At 39.9% G+C, this 21,336-nt stretch overlaps 1 protein-coding gene and 1 pseudogene across 1 annotated transcript; one reads left to right on the top strand and one right to left on the bottom strand.

The window, feature by feature from the left end:
* The first annotated feature begins 938 nt into the window (after nucleotides 1-938).
* On the top strand, nucleotides 939-2,192 carry LOC115981152 (NAC domain-containing protein 82-like). Its single transcript, XM_031103328.1, has one exon. The coding sequence runs from the start codon at nucleotides 939-941 to the stop codon at nucleotides 2,190-2,192; it is 1,254 nt and encodes a 417-aa protein (XP_030959188.1).
* Nucleotides 2,193-2,813: 621 nt separating this feature from the next.
* On the bottom strand, nucleotides 2,814-20,536 carry LOC115981151 (annotated as a pseudogene).
* Between the last annotated feature and the right edge of the window lie 800 nt (nucleotides 20,537-21,336).

Genomic DNA, 21,336 nt, shown 5'->3' with positions numbered 1-21,336 from the left:
TTTTTAGTATCGTAATTTTTCATTCATTCATCTCTTTTCATGCACTAAAATCTCTGTGGTGAAATTGAGTTTGCTGAATGCTTAAAAAAATTTGTATTTAAAAAAAAAAAGTAAAAGAAGCAAGAAAAAAATATATAGGGTGTATAAAAAAGATAAGAGATGCACGAGGAAAATAGAGTGTGAATATGGTAGGATCTTTTAAATTGTGAGATTTTATTTAATATTTTATGTATTTGATATGATTGAGAGGGAGTTGACGGCCCAATAATATCCAATTAAATAGAAACAGTTTTTTTTTTTTTTTTTTTTGAGAAAATAAACAGAAATAGTTTAACTAGACTGGAGAGGGACTGAACCCATATAGGATTTCAGAGGAAGAATAGGAGGAAAAAGAGTTCGTTCATGATAGATCTTAAGTGCCATGAAGAGCACACTTTAATGACTGCGTCAGTGTTTTGGGTGGTTTAAGACCTTTTATTTTTGGAGAAGTTGTTACAAGTTCTTTACTCATTCGAGAGTCAAAAGAATATAGGACTATAATTCAGCAAAAAAGAGGGGTTTCGGCTATAAATTCATTCTACTTGAATGATACTTTTTTTTTTTTTTTCCTTAAGCTGATAAATTTTTATTCCTAGTCCTACTCGAAAACTAAAGTTCGATTTTCTCACTTATAAATAATACTAGCCTAATCAGTTAATAAACAAATTAAATAATTATTTAAAAAGTTTTTATTTTTTAAACTAAGTTTTAATCACTTTTAACCGCCCTTTATCCCAACCGCCCTAAGGTCCTATATGTATGATATTTCTTTTTCTAACGTAGTTCTTGTTTGAGACTTTCTGCCCAAGGCAAGAATTCAAGAAGAGTGTTTTGTTTATTTTATCAGTGAAAAGAAGGTTTCTTTGGTTTCTTGAAATTTTCTTTTGTTTGGTGGAAAGATGAGTGTGGGTTTTAGATTTGATCCTAAGGACGAGGAGTTGATAAACATTTTGAATAGCAAGGTAGACGGTACAGAACACCGTTGCCTAAATCATTATGTTGTCAATGACTGTGAGGTATACGGCAAAATTCCTCCATGGGAAATATATGATTCTCATTCGTACTATCATTTACACACCTTCCAACGCAAGCTTTACGTGTTCACCAACCTCAAAATAACCGGCAATCGTGTTTGCAGGGCTGCCTCTTGTGGAACCTGGCTTGAAAAAAGCAAGCCCAAAAGAATGCATGATTCTAAGGGCGATCTTATTGGGATCGACAAGATGCTCTCTTTTAAGGCCAAGAATGTTGGTTCTGGAAAATTCAACAAGACTAATTGGATAATGCATGAGTTCTCCCTTGCTGGCAAAACAGCAGTTCAAGGATCTGCAAGACTCAACAAAGTCCTTTGCGTCATTTATAAACAAAATAAAGGGTCGGTTTGTGAGGACTACGGAACAACTGCTATGATGTCACTTGATGAACATAGAAAAATGTGGCTTGAAATGCCAAGTTGTGAAAAATTTGTTGCATGGAATATTGCTGATCAACAAAATAAAGGTTCAGTTTGTGAGGAGGCCAAAGGAAGAGGGTTCAAAAGATGTTTTTATTCTGCTGCTGCTGCTGCTGAAGAGGCCTCAAGCTTCAATACAATTGCTGTGATATCACATGAACAAGTAGATGCCCAATCCCAAGAACACAGAAAAAGGCTGCGCCTTGAGCCTGAGATGCCAAGTTTGGATGCTGGTGCTGATGATGACGAGTTTGCTGGATGGACTGCTGATCTCCCATACCCAGATGAAACATTGAGTCAAATATTTTCTGATCTACCACCCATGGTTGAAGTATGTCATCAATCAAAATCTGACCTTGCTCTTGATGCTGACATTGATAAAGAGCTTGATGCATGGATGGCTAATCTCCCACCCCTAGATGAAGCAATGAGTCAAATATTTTCTGATCTACCACCCATGGTTGAAGTATGTCATCAATCAAATTCTGACCATGTTCTTGACGCTGACATTGATGAAGATTTTGATGCATGGATTGCTAATCTCAAAGCCCCAGATGAAGCATTGACTCAAATATTTTCTGATCTACTGCCCCCGGTTGAAGTATGCAGTCAATCCAAATCTGACCATGTTGTTAATGCTAATACTGATGAATTACTTGCTGCATGGTTTGCTGATCCCACATCCCGGATGAAGCATTGAGTTGATTATTTTCTCTATGAGTTGTTATGGTCTTGGACAGATTCTTTTTACGGTCTTGCACAGATTCTTTGTTCTTCTCAGTTTTAGTTCTTTATTTTATTTTTATTTTTTTCCATCATTGATGTAACCAGATGATCAATCTTTGGAACTCTGGCATATTTGTCAAGGAGTCAATAGTTAGCATGTCTTTTTATCTTCATGAAATTTAAACATTCTTGATGAAATTTTCTCTTTTCAAGAATGCTTTCATGAAATTTACAAATTCTTAATGATGCACACCCATCCCAGCTGGGTCTTGGCATGGAGTTAAGAGAGAAGAAGCCTGTGAAAATATATTGATGTATCTAAAATGCATATTAAACTCAGAAATATATAGTTACATGAAACTGTAGAAGAATAGAATTTTTGTTTTAGGAAACAAAGGTAAGCCACTTAGGGATAAGTTCTGCAAGACTTATCTATTCCGTTCACTTTCTTTTCCCTCTTCAATTGAAATAACAAAAATATAGTGGCACACGGACACAATTGAAAGGGGAAAAAATTAATATACTGATTCCTCTAAATAAAATAAATTAGTACATTACCATTAGGTTCCACAAGAGCAAAATCAATAACTTCAGATTACCAGTAATCTCCACAACAGCAAAATCCATTCTTGAAATGATGAAATCAGTATCCATCTCGCACTGTAAGTTTCCTTGAGGTAACAAGGGAAATCAGCTTTATTGTCAGGTGACAATCATAGCATAAATACTCGAAGATTCTTCATTACATGGATTGGCATCCAAGTAGGCAAATTAATCAAACCAAATGCCACTGCAAGTTTCTCACTGTGGTAGCCTTGTCCACGAAGTGACCTAATTGCATTTTTGTAGTTTCCTGTATCTTCTATCTTCTTCATCATCTTCTCCAACTTTCTGTAAATATCCTTCATTTGTGGGTGATTAGTCTCATCTACAGTGAATACATGTACCCTGTTTTCTACCTCTATCCAACTACAACCAGGATTCTTTCGTATTCCTTTCTCTCTCATCAGTTTTCTCATATCTGCAACACTTTCTAACTTGCCAGAATCTAAATATATATTTGCTAGAAGGATGTGACTTCCAGATTCTTCGGCATCAAACTCAACCAAATTCTTCACTGCAACTTCGGCTAATTTAGATTCGCAATGGATCCGACAGGCACCAAGGAGAGCCCCCCAAATAGCATCATTTGGCTTAAAAGGCATTCCACCAATCAAATTCTTGGCCTCCTAAAGTAACCCAGCCCGACCAAGAAGATCCACCATACAAGAAAAATGTTTAGATGTTGGAGAGATGCCAAAATCCTCAGTCATGGAATAGAAGCATTGCTTCCCTTCTGTTACAAGCCCTGCATGGCTACAGGCTGATAGAACAGATACATAGCTTATATGATCAGGTGAGCATTTCATCTCCAACATATTCTCAAAAATCTCTATTACTTTCCTAACTTGACCATTTTGAGCATATCCAGCCATTATCGCATTCCAACAAATCACATTTTTTGATTTGTGAGTACATAGAAACAACATTATTTGCAACTGAAACATTAGAACCAAACCCTTTTTCAGCTTGAGATACAATTTGGATATCAAGTTTTAGTATTGCTAGATCAGCACAGGCACTAATTGAAGTTGCAAAAGTGACCCAATCATGCTTAACTCCTTGCCTTTGCATCAAAGTAAACAATTTGAGACATTCTTCCCAAAAACCATGTTGGGTATATGTGCCTAACATTGAATTCCATTTTATGACATTCTGCTCTGGCATTTGATCAAAACATTGTCGAGCTTTTTCAATATCACCAATCTCAGAAAATGTGGTGATCATTGCTGTCCATGATATTATGTCTCTCATTGGCATCAGTTCAAATGCATGATTCGCTTTCTGTACATTTCCACACTATGTACATCGTAACTACAGCGTTTCCTATAGCAACAGAGGAATCCATTCCAGTCTTGATTGTATATCCATGTAGCTGCTCCTCAATTGAAACATACTTTTGACCTTAACAAACCCCAAGAATTGTTGCCAGAGTAAACTCATCCAAGGAAAATGGAGCCTCTCTCATTTGATTAAACAGTTCCAAAGCCTCTTCCTCTAACCCAAAATGTGCAAGTCCACTGATTAAAGAAGTCCAATAGACTGCATTGTGTTCTGTTAAGCCATCAAAGATCCGCCTAGCAAATTCTAAGCATCCACATTTTGCATACATATCAACCAGACCACTACCAACTAGAACATCAATAGTTGGTTCCATTCGAACAATCCGAGCATGCAAATGGGTACCCCATGCAAGATCATATATACTTGTGCAAGCACTAAGTACGCTGGCATATGTCGTGGAAGGGACGAATGCAGGATTTTAAGCCGGAGGGGCCGAAGATAAGCAAAAAAAAAAATTTCAAATACGCATCCATATAGTATTAATAAACTATCAACCAAGACAAATACCCAAAAATCATTGTTTCTTAATATATTAAGATACAATCTACTAACGAAAACAAAAGATATGAAACACTATTGTTTCTTTATACAATCATCTATGAAAAGGGAACTCGACGCTCTTTCAAATCTTCAAAATCATCTACTATTGAATCCAAACTAAATGTCGAAACTATATCCTTTTCAATGTATAACATCAAAGAGTCATTCAAAAAGTCATCTTCCATTTTGTTTCGAAGTTCAATTTTGACAAGTTTCATAGCTGAAAATGCTTGCTCTGTAGTAGCAATAGAAACTGGAAGAGTAAGCACAAGTCTCACCATTCTATAAACAAGTTTGTAGTATTTTGAATTTCCAGTTCTCACTAACCATTGAGACAACTCATATAAACTTTTCAATTTTTTGAACTCTGGATCTTGGACTACATTATACTCAAAATGATAAAGCTCCTTCTCCAACACTTGTTTGTCATAATCTGTGAAATCTTGTGGATAGAAATTCTTTACCAACAAACAAAGATCACTAATTCTAAAAGATTTTAATGCCTCTCAAGGTTCTAAAGCTGGGCTAAGCCTAAGTAACTCCATTGCATCTTCATTAAACCGATAATTTAGTTCCTGTAGTTGAGAATCTATTGTAGCATAAAAAATATTTACTCGATAATGATGCTCATTTGTAACGTTATCTTGTTGATTACGAGCTCGACCTCGCCTCGCAACATAACGAGCATTCATATCCAGGACATCAATGCAATGCTTCTCACAAAATGATATTACAGTGGTGAGTAAACCATCCCATTCATCATCTCTAAATTTTTGGATAAGTGCTTTAGTAGATGAAACTAAATGCATGGCATTTAAAATGTCTTGAGATTGGCTTTGCAAAGCTTGACAAAGTTTATCAGTGATCTCCATAGTTTCCTTCTCAAGATGCAAGATGAAAACAAATTCAAATGAAGTTAAACCTTCATAAGCTGACTCTCCTTTTGCCCGATTTTCTCCATCAATTGCACCATCAATTATATTTTGTAAAACTTCAACAGTTGAACTAAACATCCTTAATAAGCTAGAAACTGATCTAAAATGTGAACTCCAACGTGTTTCTCTAGGTCGTTGTAAAGTGCCAATTTAATTAAGTCCACTTCCAGTCTCAAGCTCTTCAAGATCAATCAAACGTGATATTTCATTAGCATTGGCAACTTTCAATTGCTCATTGCGCTTGCATGAAGCATTAACAATTTTGATCAGAAAAAGCAATGTAAGAAAAAAATAAATAATGGGAACAACTTGTTTTAATGCTTTTACTAATGTCAATTGTAAGCGATGTGCAAAACAATGGATATAGTAAGCACATGGGCAATCATTCAAAATCAAAGCTTGTAATCCATTCCACAAACCTCGCATGTTACTTGCTCCATCATATCCTTGCCCTCGAATCTTTTGTATATCTAAGCAATATTGAGATAACAAAGAATATATCCCCTTCTTTAGAGTCAAAGCTGCAGTGTCAACAACATGAATAAGCCCAAAAAAGCGTTCTTTCACAAAGCCTTCTGCATCAACATATCTAAACACCATAGCCATTTGCTCTTTCATGGACTCATCACGAGCTTCATCAACCATTATGCAAAACTTTGCATCACCAATTTCTTCCCGAATGGCCTTCTTCACTTTGGCTGAGAAAACATGTAGAATTTTCTTTTGAATCCTAGGTGATGTGTAGGTTGCATTTTTTGGAGCTTTTTCTATTATTTCAGCAACCTTCTCATTCCAAAAAGTCACAATACCCAATGATTCATGAAAGTTCCCACGATTTAATGAACTAAAACTTTCATCTCGACCTCTAAAAGCTATAGCTTGAAAGGCAAGATATCGCATACTAAAAATTGTGGCCTTCAGTTGCAACCGATTATTTGCAATTTGTTCAGTAGTGAAATGATCAACTACCCTTTGCAAATGCTGCGATTGGTTCATCAAATCCTTACACATTTGCTCAGCAACTCTATAAGCTGAGTTAGGATCTTTTCCTATATGAACTTGAAAAGAACAAGCTTTGCCCCCAACCTTTTTCCAATTTCTAAATCCACCAACAATAAATGTATTTTGTCCCACAACCACATTTGGATTATGAAAGACAAAGCAGGGTAGACAATAAGTTGCATCTGTTGTAGGAGAATATTCAAGCCATTTTGAATTATTTCTATACCAAGAAGCTTAAAAGCTACGATTGTGCTTTCCACTTTTTTTTGAATGTCTCTAGAGGAGGTTGGTGCGGACCTTTTTTAATGTAAGCTTGTCGAATTTCATCACGCGAATTTCATCACGCTGATTAACATGATATTCCCATATTTGTTTGCGTGTTCCGAGATCATAATCCAAAGAATCAAGGTCAATTCTTTGAAATTGTGTTTGAGAGATTGGAACATCCGCATTTTCCAGAATTGGAACATCCACATTTTCCGGAATTGGAATAGCAACATTAGTTGTTGGCAATTCCACGTTGACTTCAGAAGAATTTGAAATTGAACCTTTTCTTTTGAAAAAATCAAGCATTGTAGTTGATTTTTTCATGATCTACAAATAAAATAAAAATTATATAAGAATTACCGTTATTTTTTAAAATTTGTGTGATAATTTTTTATATTATATGATTTATTTTTTTTCTTTTTGTCTTTGGTCTACCTTTAGTGTCTTTGTGTTTGGACTGCCTTTATTTATGTCTCTGTGCTGTCTCTTCCTTTATTTATGTCTTTTATGTTTTTTGTATCTTTGTGTTGTCTCTTGTCTTCATCTTCCTAATTCTGACCCACTAACCCAAATACCCAATGAATCCCACTACAAACAGTCAAGCACTACTAACAAAAACTTTTCTTAACTTTACCTTTTTTTTCCCCCCCTGTCACTTGTCTGTTGCCCAATAGAAACTCCACTTTTCCCTATTCCCTATTATTATGTCCAACTACCAATGAACAAAGAAAAAACCATCTGCCTATCACTACAATCTCTACTCTCTCTATCTATCTCATTTATCTATATAATGCAAGAGTCACAAACACAGAGTCACAAAGCCAAAAAGCCAAAAAAGAAAAGAAAAAAAAGAAACACAAACAGTTCAGTTTGGTTCAGCCGCAGCACAAGCACCAAATCACCAAATGGTCCAAATCAGTTCAGTTCATCAGTAAAAACACAAAAAAGAAACACCACAAGCACAGTTTCTTTGATTCTCAGAATCTCAGATCACAAGGTTTTGAAATTTGAAGGAAAAGATAAGAGTTAAAGAGTAAATACATGTGAACTGTGATTCTGTGAAGGCTCGAAGCTGGGCTGGGTAGATCAGGCAACGGCAACCGGTGGTAGCGGCGGCAAGTGGATCTCGTCTCGCGTGGCGGTGTGGGTCTTGCTCGAAGCTGGGTTCGCACTTTGCACTCTCTCACTCTCGTCTCGCTCTTTGTCTCTCTCTGTCACGGCGTCACGGCGACACCGCTCTTTGTCTCTCTCCGTCTCGCTCGCAGCTCTCGCCTCTCAGTCTCTCACTTTCCTTTCTTTTTTCTCCTTTGTTTTTTGGTTTATCCATTTGGTTTTGGACTGCTGAGAGCTGAGATTTTTTTTTTTTTTGGATTGACATGGGTTATGGGCTCTGCTCTGAGCTGGCCGGATGATGGGCTAGGGGAAGGGGGGCACAAGCCCTTTTTTTTTTTTTTTTGGAAAAATTTTACTTGCTAAAAATTTGTTTTTTTGGGCCTGGGGGCGGCCGGGCCCCATTAGCCTTCTACTTGGGTCCGTCCCTGTGTCGTGGAATTCAGTCTAACACCTTGACTCCACATCTCAACAAAAGTACTAAGGCCCTGAACCCCAAAGCCCTGTTCGGAGAAGATCGATATTATCGTGTTCCAAGACAGAGTAACGTTCAGGCATCCAATTTGGAATATCCAAAGATCATACTGTTCCAACAAAAGAAACTCGGATTTGGGATCCCCAAAAACACTCTCAGCTTAAACTCACTTTTCCAGACTTAATATACATATCCATTATTGAATTCTGAATAGCCAAAATCAAACTTCTCCACAAGACCATGTAATTGTAGAGCCAACTTCATTTATGCGAGACTACCACAAGCCTTTATTGCATAAGTGAAAGAAAACGGATCATTAACACAATTACCATCATGTACCATTGAAACAAACATATTTAAAGTATCCAAGAAACAGATTCTCTTTCAGGCATTTATCAAACACCTTCTCCGCTTCACTCATTTGAGCCAAATCAACAAACCCACTAATCATCGTATTCCAACTAAAAACATTACGATACTTGAAAGGGTAAAAATTAGCATGATGGACCTTCATTATGTTGGGCCTGACGGATTCTAGCCCATGGGCCGACAATGGGTAAGCCCAGGGTATAGTAGGAACCCTTACTTGATATACTTGTTACACACACACTTGAAATCTAGTAGAATCCCAAAGGAAATAGGAATCCTACTACAAGGAGAATTCCAAAAGATATGCGCGTTAATGAAAGACCTCTCTACAAGGAAATGTCTTGTCCATCACGTTTAGGATTCTTCAAGAGGATTCCTATAAGGAAAAGACTTCTACATCAAGGAAGAGAAGCCAACCTTCTACTACTATAAAAGCCCAAATACCCTCACAAATCAAGGTATGCATAATTTACCCCTCTTTAGCACTCTAGAGTTGAGAATAATTCTAACTTGACTTCGGAGGGTATTTGGCCGGCACCACACCGGTACCCTCTGTTAGATCACTTCTTTCTTCTTGCAGGTTGCTATTTTAAGCATGCGAGGATCGTGTAGCTTACTGATGATTTTATGGCATCATCAGTTGGTGCCATCTGTGGGAAACGTCGAGTTTAAATAGACTATCACTTCCCGGACATAAGAGTTGCATGGTACTCACTTGCTCTATGGCTACCACCAACATCGTTTAAGGAGACGAGCCGCCAAGATCTACTAAATTAGAGAGGCAGGTCCAAACACTCATGGCAGTAGTAGAACGTCTCATAAAACAGAACCATGATCTAGAGGAGCAGCTACGCCAAAGGGACGCAAGACATAACGTTCAGAAGGAAAACCAAGAAGGTACTAGTGCTGAACAAAGGGACCAAGAGAAGCTAGAGGGCAGCAACACCCCAAGCAGACTAGAGCGGCAAAACATGAGCCTTCCATCTCTCATGGATTTGGCCCCTCCACCTATTGTCACAAAGATGCAGGCAATGAAGGAACAAATGGAGGTCATGATGAATGCCCTCAAGGGACGAGTGTCCAATGATCTTGATGACCTAGTAAACAGAATTGACTCACCGTTCACTACGTCCATCAACTCATTCCCCCTGCCACAAAAATTCCATAAGAAGTTGAGCACCCAGTTCACCTTGCACTTCATTAGGGGACATAGGTACAAAAGGTCCACCACATGCTTAATGAGCATCAAGCAACAAGAAGAGGAGATGCTACGGTCCTACATAACTCATTTCAACAAGGAGGCCCTTTCAATTGACGAAGCGGATGATAAGATACTCGTAGCTGCATTCACTAACGAATTGCGAAAGGATAAGTTTTTGTTTTCCTTATATAAGAATGACCCAAAGACCATGTCAGACGTACTCTATAGAGCCACCAAATACATGAACGTAGAAGATGCATTGTTGGCCCGCGAGGAGAAGCCCGGGAAGAGGGAAAGACAGGAGGACACACGACAAGATAGGAGGTGAAAGATTGCTAGAACCGGAGATCAACGAGATGAAAGGCGCCCTAGACCCCCTACTGAAAAGTTCACCAACTTCACCCCATTAACCACCCGATAGATCAAGTCTTAATGCAGATCAAAGATGAAGGAGCACTGACGTTCCCTGGTAAACTAAAGGGAGATCCCAACAAGAGGCCGAGGGACAAGTATTGTCACTTCCACCGTGACCACGGGCACGACACAGCCAACTGCTACGATTAGAAATAGTAGATTAAGGCCCTTATTAGACAAGGGAAGCTACAGAGGTTTGTCAACAAAGAATGAAATGATCCACTCCAGGAACAGGCCCCACGACGGGAGAACGAGCGCCCTAGACCACATATAGGGGACATAAGAATGATCGTAAGGGGCACAGCTGCGGTCGGATCTTCCAAAAAAGCCCGCAAAACCTATCTTAGAATGGTCCATAGCGTCCAACTTACAGGATCCATACCTAAGATGCCACGAATAGATAACCTCGTTATCAGATTTTCAGAGGATGATGCTCGGAGACTTCACCATCCTCATGACGACGCACTTGTAGTCAGTTTTCAAATAGGGGATTATAACATGCATCGGGTTCTCATCAACAACGGCAGCTCAGCGGACATCCTATACTACCCGGCATTCTAGCAAATGAGGATTGATAGGGTACGGTTAACCCCAACGAATGCCCTACTCGTGCAATTTGGGGGAACGAAGGTGTTCCCCTTAGGTGACTATCCTCAGCAGATCACTAAGGAGGTAACATTTCTTGTAATCGACTGCTCGTCCGCCTACAATGCCATTCTCGGACGGCTTACTCTTAATTCCTAGAAGGTGACGACTTCAACATACCACTTGATGATTAAATTCCCAACGGAGTACGGGTAGGAGAACTGCGAGGAAATCAAATAGCAGCATGGGAATGCTATATTGTCATGTTAGAAATGGAGGATCAACAACAAACGATGTGTATTGGAGAGCAATGAGCACTAGCAGAACCAGTTGAAGAACTGGAAGAGGTGAGCCTTGATGACACATGGCCGGAACGGACGAATAGAATTGGCACATTAGCTAGTTGGCCAATGCGCCAAACACTCACGACTTTCCTCAAAGATAACCAAGACGTGTTCACTTGGAGTCACAAAGACATGCTAGGAATTGACCCTTCAGTCATGGTCCACAAGCTAAATGTGTCACCCTCATTCCCTCCGATCCGACAAAAGAAACGAGTGTTCGCCTAGGAGTGAACAAGGCCATAGTTGAGGAAGTTCGAAAATTACTAGAGGCAGGTTTCATCCGGGAAGTATATTACCCCGACTAGTTGGCAAACATCGTCATGGTTAAAAAGGTCAATGAAAACTAGAGGATGTGTGTGGATTTCACGAACCTCAACAAGGCTTGCCCTAAAGATAGCTATCCACTCCCACGGATAGATACCTTGGTAGATTCAACTGCAAGACACCTGCTCTAAAGTTTCATGGACGCTTTCTCGGGCTACAACCAAATTAGGATGGACGAATCTGATTAAGAGAATACCTCCTTTGTTACAAGCCAGGGATTATTTTGCTACAAGGTGATGCCTTTCAGACTCAAAAATGCTGGGGCAACATATCAAAGGTTAATGAACAAGATATTTGCGCACCAGATTAGCAGGAACGTACAAGTTTATGTTGACGACAAGTTGGTAAAAAGCCTGCGTGAAGTTGATCACCTAGACGACCTTTGGGAGACATTTAACACACTCCGATCATTTAACATGAAGCTAAATACATACAAGTGCGCGTTTGGAGTGACGTCCGGGAAATTCTTGGGCTTCATGGTATCCCAAAGAGGTATAGAGGTTAACCCGGAGAAGGTACGGGCCATAATGGAGTTAGAGCCACCAAGGACGGTTAAGGAGATCCAAAGTTTGAACGGAAAAGATGCAGCCATAAACAGGTTCATCTCAAGAGCGACGGACAAGTGTCTACCCTTCTTTCGCACTCTAAGGAAATCATTCGAGTGGACGGACGAATGCGAGACGGCATTTAACAACTTAAAGGCATATCTCTCATCTCCACTGTTGCTCAATCCATCCAAGCCTGGAGAAGAGCTTTACCTATATTTAGCCGTTTCACAAGCTGTTGTAAGCGCAACTTTGGTAAGAGAGGATGATGGATCTCAGAAACCAGTCTACTTTACTACCCGACCACTCCGAGGGGCAAAAGAGAGGTACCCTCAAATGGAGAAGTTGGCTTTTGCGTTGATAATCACAGCGCGAAGACTTAAGCCATACTTCCAAGAGCATACCATCGTTGTCTTGATGGACAAGCCCTTGAGAAAAGCCATGAGTAGTCTAGAAGCAGTAAGAAGAATGGCTTTATGGGTAGTAGAGCTAAGCGAGTTTGACATCCAATACCATCCGTGGACGGCTATGAAAGGGCAGGTAGTAGCTGACTTCATCGCCGAATTCACTCTCGGAAACGGCCAGGTGGTGGAGGAGAAAAGACAATGGAATATCTATACAGAGGGATCTTCGAATAGATAAGCCGGAGGAGCCAGTGTAGTGATCCAAACCCTAGAGGGAGAAAAGATCCAATGTATGATCTGATTAGATTTCCCCACAACCAACAACAAGGCAGAATATGAAGTCTTGGTGGTCGGGCTAGACCTCGCAAAGGCTGCGGGTGCGAAAAACATAGTCATACACTGCGATTCATAGGTGGTAACGAGTCAGATCAATGGTGACTATGAGTACAAGAACGATAGAATGAAGAGGTATATAGAAGAAGTAAAATACCAAATCAGCGACCTCGAAGTCAAATTCGTTCAAATCCGAAGGGAAGAAAACGAATGTGCTGACCATCTAGCAAAATCTGCCTCAACCGAATTTATGCTTGTCCTCGAACAGGTATTATCATTCGTTCAACTCTCCTTACTTATCGATGACGGAATGAGTATGTAGGAAGTAGACTCTGAATGCAATTGGACTACGCCATTGATATCCTACCTGAAAACCGACGTGTTACCAGACGACAAGGGCGCTGCAAGAAAATTGAAGGTCTATGCATCACGGTTTATGCTGATGAAAGATGTCTTATATAAAAGAGGGTTCTCTCGACCATACCTGAGGTGTTTAGGCCACGAGGAAGAAAATTACGTAATGAGAGAAGTCCACGAGGGTATCTGCAGAAACCACTCAAGCGCACAATCATTAGTACACAAGTTGATTCAAGCAGGATACTACTAGCCTACAATGTTGAAGGACGTGCAAGCTTATGTCAAATCCTATGACAAATGCCAGAGGTTCAGCAATTTCATCAGACAACCGTTTGAAGAATTGACCCCCATGACGGCACCCTAGCCGTTCGCACAATGGGTCCTAGATATCATGGGTCCATTCCTGATAGTGGTCAGATAGCTAAAATTCCTGGTAGTTGGCATAGACTACTTCACTAAGTGGGTAGAAGCAAAAGCCTTAGCCACCATCACAGAGAAGAACATCCGAAGTTTTGTCTGGAGAAATATCATATGCAGGTACGGGATATCCAGAGTGCTAGTCTTTGACAACGGTAAGCAATTCGACAATAGCGCGTTTAGAGACTTCTGCTCGGAGCTAGGGATCAAGAATCACTACTCGTCGCCTGCACACCCACAGGAAAATAGGCAAGTCGAAGTCACGAACAGGTCCTTGCTCAAGATAATCAAGACCCGGTTCAAGGGGGCAAAAGGTATCTGGTAGGATGAACTACCAAGCGTCCTATGGGTATATAGGACCACGGCAAGAACACCCACTAGAGAAACACCATTTTGACTAGCATATGGAAGTGAAACTGTCATTCCCGCAGAAGTGCGGCTCACAAGCTACCGAGTGGAAAGCTACGACGAGGATAACAACGAAGAGCCCATGTGCCTTTAGCTCGACCTAGTGGACGAAGTCAAAGCGGCAACAGAGCAGAGGTTGGCGCGTTATTAGAATCTCATGGCAAAACACTACAACACCAAAGTGAGACATAGGGACTTTCAGGTCAGTGATCTTGTACTACAGAAGGTAATGGGTGCCACTAGAGATCCTTCACAAGGAAAGCTCGACCCCAACTGGGAAGGACTCTAGAGGATCGCATCATGGCAAAGGAAGGGCACCTACCACCTCGAGACGATGGACGGACAAAAGCTGCAACACCCATGGAACATGGAGAATCTATGGAAATACTACCAGTAGAGATAATATGAAAAGCAGTGACGATCCCCAAATTCCCAGTTTATTTAATTTTAGCTACAATTACTAGTTTTTCTTTAATAATTTTTGCTACAATATTTTATGCCTTTTTAAGCCCAAGGGGGCAAGTACTTTTCCCAACAAATGCATTTTCTTTTTAAAGAGGAATTATTCAGACACAACCGTATTTTTCGACTTAAAATCTCACAAAGTGGACGGATCACCATCGGTGCAAATGACTACCAAGTCCACAAAGTGGATGGATCACCCATAGGGTGGAAATATTTACAAAGTCCACAAAGTGGACGGATCAGCTATAGGGTGCAAATGACTACCAAGTCCATAAAGTGGACGGATCATCCATAGGGTGGAAATATTTACAAAGTCCACAAAGTGGACAGATCAGCCATAGGGTGGAAATGTCTACCAAGTCCACAAAGTGGACGGATCACCCGTACGGTGGAAATATTTACAAAGTCCACAAAGTGGATGGATAACCCATAAGGACGGAAATTGTAGTCTACAAAGTAGACGGACCACCCATAGGGCAGAAATAATCGTCAAGTCCACAAGGTGGACGGGTCGCAAATAGGTTAAATTTATTACTATGACCCCAAAAACGTTAACGGACCATCTATAGATTGTAAACTCCACAAGACTGACGGATCATCCTAGATGGATGAAAAATAAAGTACACTAAATATGCGGATCATCCCTGACGGGAGAAAACTCTATAAGTTAAAAAAAATGGACGGATAGAACAAAATCCGTAAACTAGAAAGGTAGTCTCGGACAGGTGAATCCCCTAAGCCCGTAAAAATAGCGTTTATCCACCAGACGGGTGACGACTAGCCCATAAAATGGATGGATAATAACAAGTTCTAAATGGACGGACACAAGCCCGTCAACTGCACGGATCACCCCATTAGGTGAAAATTTCCAAGTCCACAATGGAAGACGGGTAAACTACATAAGTATTCAAGGACGGTTCGTCCAAAAACTAAAACTATACAAGTCCATAAAGATGGCCAGTCTCCGTATAATGAACAACTCAAGAGGACAGATATTTATACAACTTTCAAATGATAAATATTGATAAAGTAGGCATAAAATTGTGAAATAAAGCAACATTGACGGATAAAACCCTCAAAGGGTAATTGTTTAATACACAAAATAAAGGACGGATTGTTCTCAAAAAAAAAAAAAAAAAACAATCTACTTTTTAGGGTCGGCATCTTGGACATTTTTTGCTTAAGCTGACTCTCCGTCGCCTTGAGCTACCTCCTCAACAAATAGGTCATCTGTGTTCTCTGAGGCGACGGGCAAGGCAGACATCTGGCTTTAATCTTCAACGATTATCATGGACACATCCAGTTCAGGGTAGGCTTTCTTAACTTGACAGAGCACGTCATCAAAACCTTGCAGGAATGAGTCCCCCAGCTCGGCCAATAAAGCGTCGGAATCACAGTATTGTCGAACCGCTACCTCCTTAGCCTGACGGAGCTTTTCCTTTAAGTCTTGGATCTCTTTTTCTTTCACCTCCAAGGCCTTCCTCGCCTCATTCGTCTTTTGCTCGAGCTCCTTTTTTACCTGCTCAGAAAGGTCAAACTTCTTCTCCATAGTGGATTTCCACTTGTTAAGTTGACCTAGCTCATCCTCCATCTGCTCTGCCTTTGCTCGCACACATTCCAGAGCCACCTCATGGTTAAGGCACCGATCCATTAGGCCCTTCATCATGACCAGGGACTGGAACAAACAAGTTAAGAGTGTAAGACAAAAACTAGGTGGAGTGGACGGGCGTAAATCAATGGACAAAAATTACCTGTGCAACAACAAAGAGATCCGTCTCCCCCATTGCCTCCGTCGAGTGACTGCCCAAATCCTTATAGTCCTCCGATGAGATAATAGATGAAAGCTTCTCCAGGGCATATTTGGAATCGTCACGAAAGAGATAAGGAGGCTTCTCTTGGCTTGTGGACGGGGCCTTCATTAAACCCTTGCCTGACCCATGCTTTACTGGGGTGATGGTCTTCACACCCTCAACCATCAACCTGATAACAGGTTCCAGAGAGACTTTTTGCTATTAAGAGGACGATCAGATTTGGATGGAGGTTTCCTTTTTATCGACGAAGCCGTCCCCTTAGGAACTACCTCGTCGGACTCTTTTCTTTTGACAGCCTGTGATTTTATCAGCGCCCTCCTCTTAGCATCGTCCATCTCTGTAAAGAAGGACGGGTGAATTTATTAACTGAGAGTTAAAGCCATTTATGCAAAATAAAGGTTGACAGACTTACGTCTGTGAATTTTGTTGTTATATCTGATGGCTTCCGACGTGGATTCAGGACCGTCACAATACAAGTGGATGGTATTTGGATTTACTAACTTCACCCAAGTCCTTTCCTCTGGCTTGGTCTTTTGAAAAATCTTCTCGAGAAAACTAAACTCCTCAACACTATCTTGTGGATGCCGTCTACCTGCAAAAGAAATGGACGGTTAAAAGAGAGAAATCATAACTGAGCGAATATAAAAAGATTTTGCAAATTAGGACGGATGCATATGAGATAGATTTAATACTCCCCAGGTTGTGTCGACGGGCATATATTCCGTCTCCCCTGAACGACCCATCCACCCATCACCCTTTAGGAAGAAGTAACGACTCTTTTAGTCTCTATTTGAGTCAGGTGTTTCAAAGATGACCTTCAACAATGGACTCCTACTAGCAAAACAATGCATTCCCCTTGACTTGTCAATTTCATTTGGATGGTAGCAATGAAGGAATTCACGCACCGTCAGCCTCTTGGCACCATCTATCATAGCACCATAAAGAATCTCCATTGCTATGAAGACCCTTCAGGCATTCGAGGATATCTGGGTGATGGACAAACCCAAATAATTTAGAAGTTCTATATGCAGGGTACTTAACAGAAACCTAAGTCCCACCTTCAGCATCTGTTCGTACACTCTGACACCTTCTACCCCCTCGTAATAACATTTCTCTAATATGTAGGGTAAACGGACTGAAATGTAGTCTGGAATTTGAAAATTGGCCATAAATGTGTTGAAATGTTTCTCCTTGATGACGGATGTGAATTTATGCACCGTCCACTCTGGTAGCATTATGAACTTCCTAAGTCCATCAGCACCAATGACGGATCTCAATGGTTGATCCTCGTCGTCATCAGAAATATCCTCTAGCTCAGCCATCCCCATATCCTCATTTGTTGAGGACGAGGAAGAGACGGACGGACTCCTCTCTTCGCCTGGACTCTCTTTGTCTTTATGACCGAACGAGTATATTTTCTCGTAATCCACCCCGTCATGAACTACTGATTGATTACTTGACGCACCAGACATTGCCTATAAGTGACGACAAAACCAAAGACTGACGGATCTAGGAGTGTTGACGGGTGTGTATAAAAGTCTAGCAAAATGAAAGCACAAATGCAAGACTTGTAAATAATAATAATAATAATACTCACTAGGTTTGAGTAACTGAAGGACAACTATTGTATAGATGACGGGTACAGATATTCGATGGAAAGCTCTCTGACAAGGCTGACAATGGCGCTTTGACAATATGTTTTAGCTAAAAAATGGAGAAATGAGTAAGGAGAAGTGTAATATATATATATATATATATATATATATATGTAAAATGCATGGAAGACGAAGTGACGCTTCGATCCGGGACAAAATCCAATCAAAAAGTGACATATGTCGTACCTCATAAATGATTGATAACCTGTCAACAAATGATCATAGTTCGTGTCATCCTCTTTGAGAACCGTCAACTTCAAGAACCTTAAACCGTCAACTCTGGGAACCCTAAACCGTCAAACCCAAAGAATATTGAACCGTCACCCTATTGGTCCATCCACCCAAGCATGATGAACCATAGGGTGAAAGGGGCAACTGAAGGGGTAAAAATTAGCATAACGGATCTTCATTATGTTGGGCCTAACAGATCCTAGCCCATGGGCTGACAATGGGTAAGCCCAGGGCATAGCAGGAACCCTAACTTGATATACTTGTTACACACGCTTGAAATCTGGTAGAATCCCAAAGGAAATAGGAATCCTAGTACAAGGAGAATTCTGGAAGATACGCGCGTTAATGAAAGACCTCTCTACAAGGAAATGTCTTGTCCATCACGTTTGGGATTCTTCAAGAGGATTCCTACAAGGAAAAGACTTCTACATCAAGCAAGAGAAGCCAACCTTCTACTACTATAAAAACCCCAATACCCTCATAAATCAAGGTACGCATAATTTACCCCTCTCTAGCACTCTAGAGTTGAGAATAATTCTAACTTGACCTTCGGAGCGTATTTGGCTGGCACCACACCGATGCCCTCTGTTAGATCACTTCTTTCTTCTTGCAAGTTGCTATTTAAAGCGTGCAAGGATCGTGTAGTTCACTGGTGATTTTACGGCATCACCAATACTCAATGTTGTTGAAAACCCAACAAGCATCGTTGATGAGATTGCAATTGGAGTACAAATGCAAGAGATGATTTTGAAGGAAAATGGAAGAGTCAAGGCTAGTGGAGATAAGCTGTGCATGGAATTTTTGACCAATGGGTGTGGACTTGATGGAAGCACAGGCTTTCATGGCCTCGTAGAACTTTAGGGATAGTTCCATTACTTCCATATAAGACAATTGTGCTGAGGGGTCGTGGAAGAGAACAAGTTTTGTGGAGAGGTTTTGTTGTTAGGTTGATACATGGTATATGAGTATGTGTGAGAGTTGTGGAAGACAATCGTTTAGAGTGAGGAAAATCCGGAAGTGAAGGACTGTTGTAGCTTTGAGTTTGAGATCTCATTTGATTGTTAGTTAAGAGTTGAGACAATGTTCATAAAAGGGTAAAGCCACTTTAAATACGAAAACAGTTGCCTCTAGAAAAACAATAATTTGTTTATTGACAATTGAATTGAGTATACTTCAGTTGGCTAATTAGGGTCTATTTGGATAGAATTTATTTTACTGAAACTGAAAACTGAAAACTGAAAACACTGTAGCAAAATAATTTTTAAATGTGTGAATAGTGCCGTGGGACCCATTTTTAATAAAAAAGTTACTGAAAAGTGATGTTTGTGGGTCTGTGAACAGTACACAAATGCATTGTTCATGCAGAAAGTCAACATTCACGACTTGAGGAAAAAAAAAAAAAGACGTAGAAAACGTAAACGCAATTTCAGTCCTATCCAAACCGCACCTAAGATGATAGAATTATCACCCTAATAGATTTATATTTTGAGGCCACTCTCTTGCAACTAGTTTCTGTTTGTTTTTTTTTTTTTTTTTTTTTTTTTTTTTTTTTTTTAAGTCAACATATAGTATGTCGCATTTTTTGTATACATCAATAAAGATATTTGCATGACTATAGCTTTTGAGTAGAGTTGTGGTATACTTTTGTATTAGAACATCTTTCCCTCTCCCTTGTGTATGTGTGTTTGTTTCTCAATATATATATGTATATATATATATATATATATATGCACCATTAATGCATCATTGTTAACAAGGTCTTATAAAACCAATTACATTCTCTGTGCCTCTGTGGAAACAAAGGGATCAGCCATGAACCTTGAATGCATGAATCAGAGGACAACTAGTATAAAGTATTTCCATAAAAAAAAATATTAAATAAATAAATAAAAACTAAAATCTTGAGCAGAAAGAAAACAATCCCAAAATATCATCATTTTTCCCCCCATAAAGTTTGTTGCTGCTTAGGCTTGAAGATGGTGTCCTCTAATACTCCACTTTTTTCATAGCCTAGCGAATCATTCATCAAGCTCGAAGGGCTTGAAATATTTCCGGTCTATGAGATACGTACCAACGGTAAGACTAACTGCCCATACATCTTTAGGCTTTCTTGACACAATCCTACATAAGTCTTACCTAAATAAGAATGTAATAACATGTAGTGAGCATCATATTCATACATTGATGTAGTTTTTTCACATTCATGTTGAAAAAACTTAAACTAAAGTGCATCAGCTCTTGCAAAATCTTGCAAAATACTAAAAGTGCATCATTTTGCACATTTTAACCCCAAAAAATGCCCACATCAGTCAGTGTAAAAGTGTGCAAATATGCACCACTGCTACAGTAACCATGCATATATGCACGGTTACCATAACTCTTGCATTTAAAATTTTAGTATTTGTTTCTCTCTCTTCTCTGTACCTCACCTCACTCTATTTTTCTCATTTCATCCGATCACAGAACGCAACTCACTCAGGCTCACAATTCTCTTTCTCTCATCTCATAAATCTTTCTTCCTCTAGCTTCCAACGATCACTGATTGACACTGCCACCAATCACCATCGCCATTTAGTATATCCACTATCACCAATTGCCGACCCCGATCTCCGATCTCTCATCGAAGCCTTTTGGATCATTGATTGCTTGCCTTTATTTCTCATTGTTTGATCAGTGAGTTTCGGGTTGAATGGGGTTGATTTGGTTTTCCTTTAGGTTGATATGGCTGGGAGGAAGGAGCTGTAGATCTTGTTGCATAGTGGGAGGCCAGAGGCGTCAATCTTGTTGCTCAGGGTGAGGCGTTGATCTTGATAAGTGGGTTTTGATCCATTTTTTATTCTTTGTTTAATTAGTGGGTTTTGGGATTTCATATGGCTGGGTTGAATGAGTTTCTGGATTTCATATAGCTAGGTTAATGATGGTGGCTAATGATGGTGACTGTGTGGATTGTGTTAGGTCTGTGAGAGAGATGACAATGTTAAA

Source organism: Quercus lobata, chromosome 3, assembly GCF_001633185.2.
Source record: "Quercus lobata isolate SW786 chromosome 3, ValleyOak3.0 Primary Assembly, whole genome shotgun sequence".
Taxonomy (NCBI): Eukaryota; Viridiplantae; Streptophyta; class Magnoliopsida; order Fagales; family Fagaceae; genus Quercus; species Quercus lobata.
Note: the sequence above shows the minus strand (reverse complement) of the source record. Positions and strands in the feature narration are given on the sequence as shown.

What these genes read in the sequence shown, in the direction of transcription:
- LOC115981152 (XM_031103328.1), top strand. Translation starts at nt 939, where the DNA reads ATGAGTGTGGGTTTTAGATTTGATCCTAAGGACGAGGAGTTGATAAAC.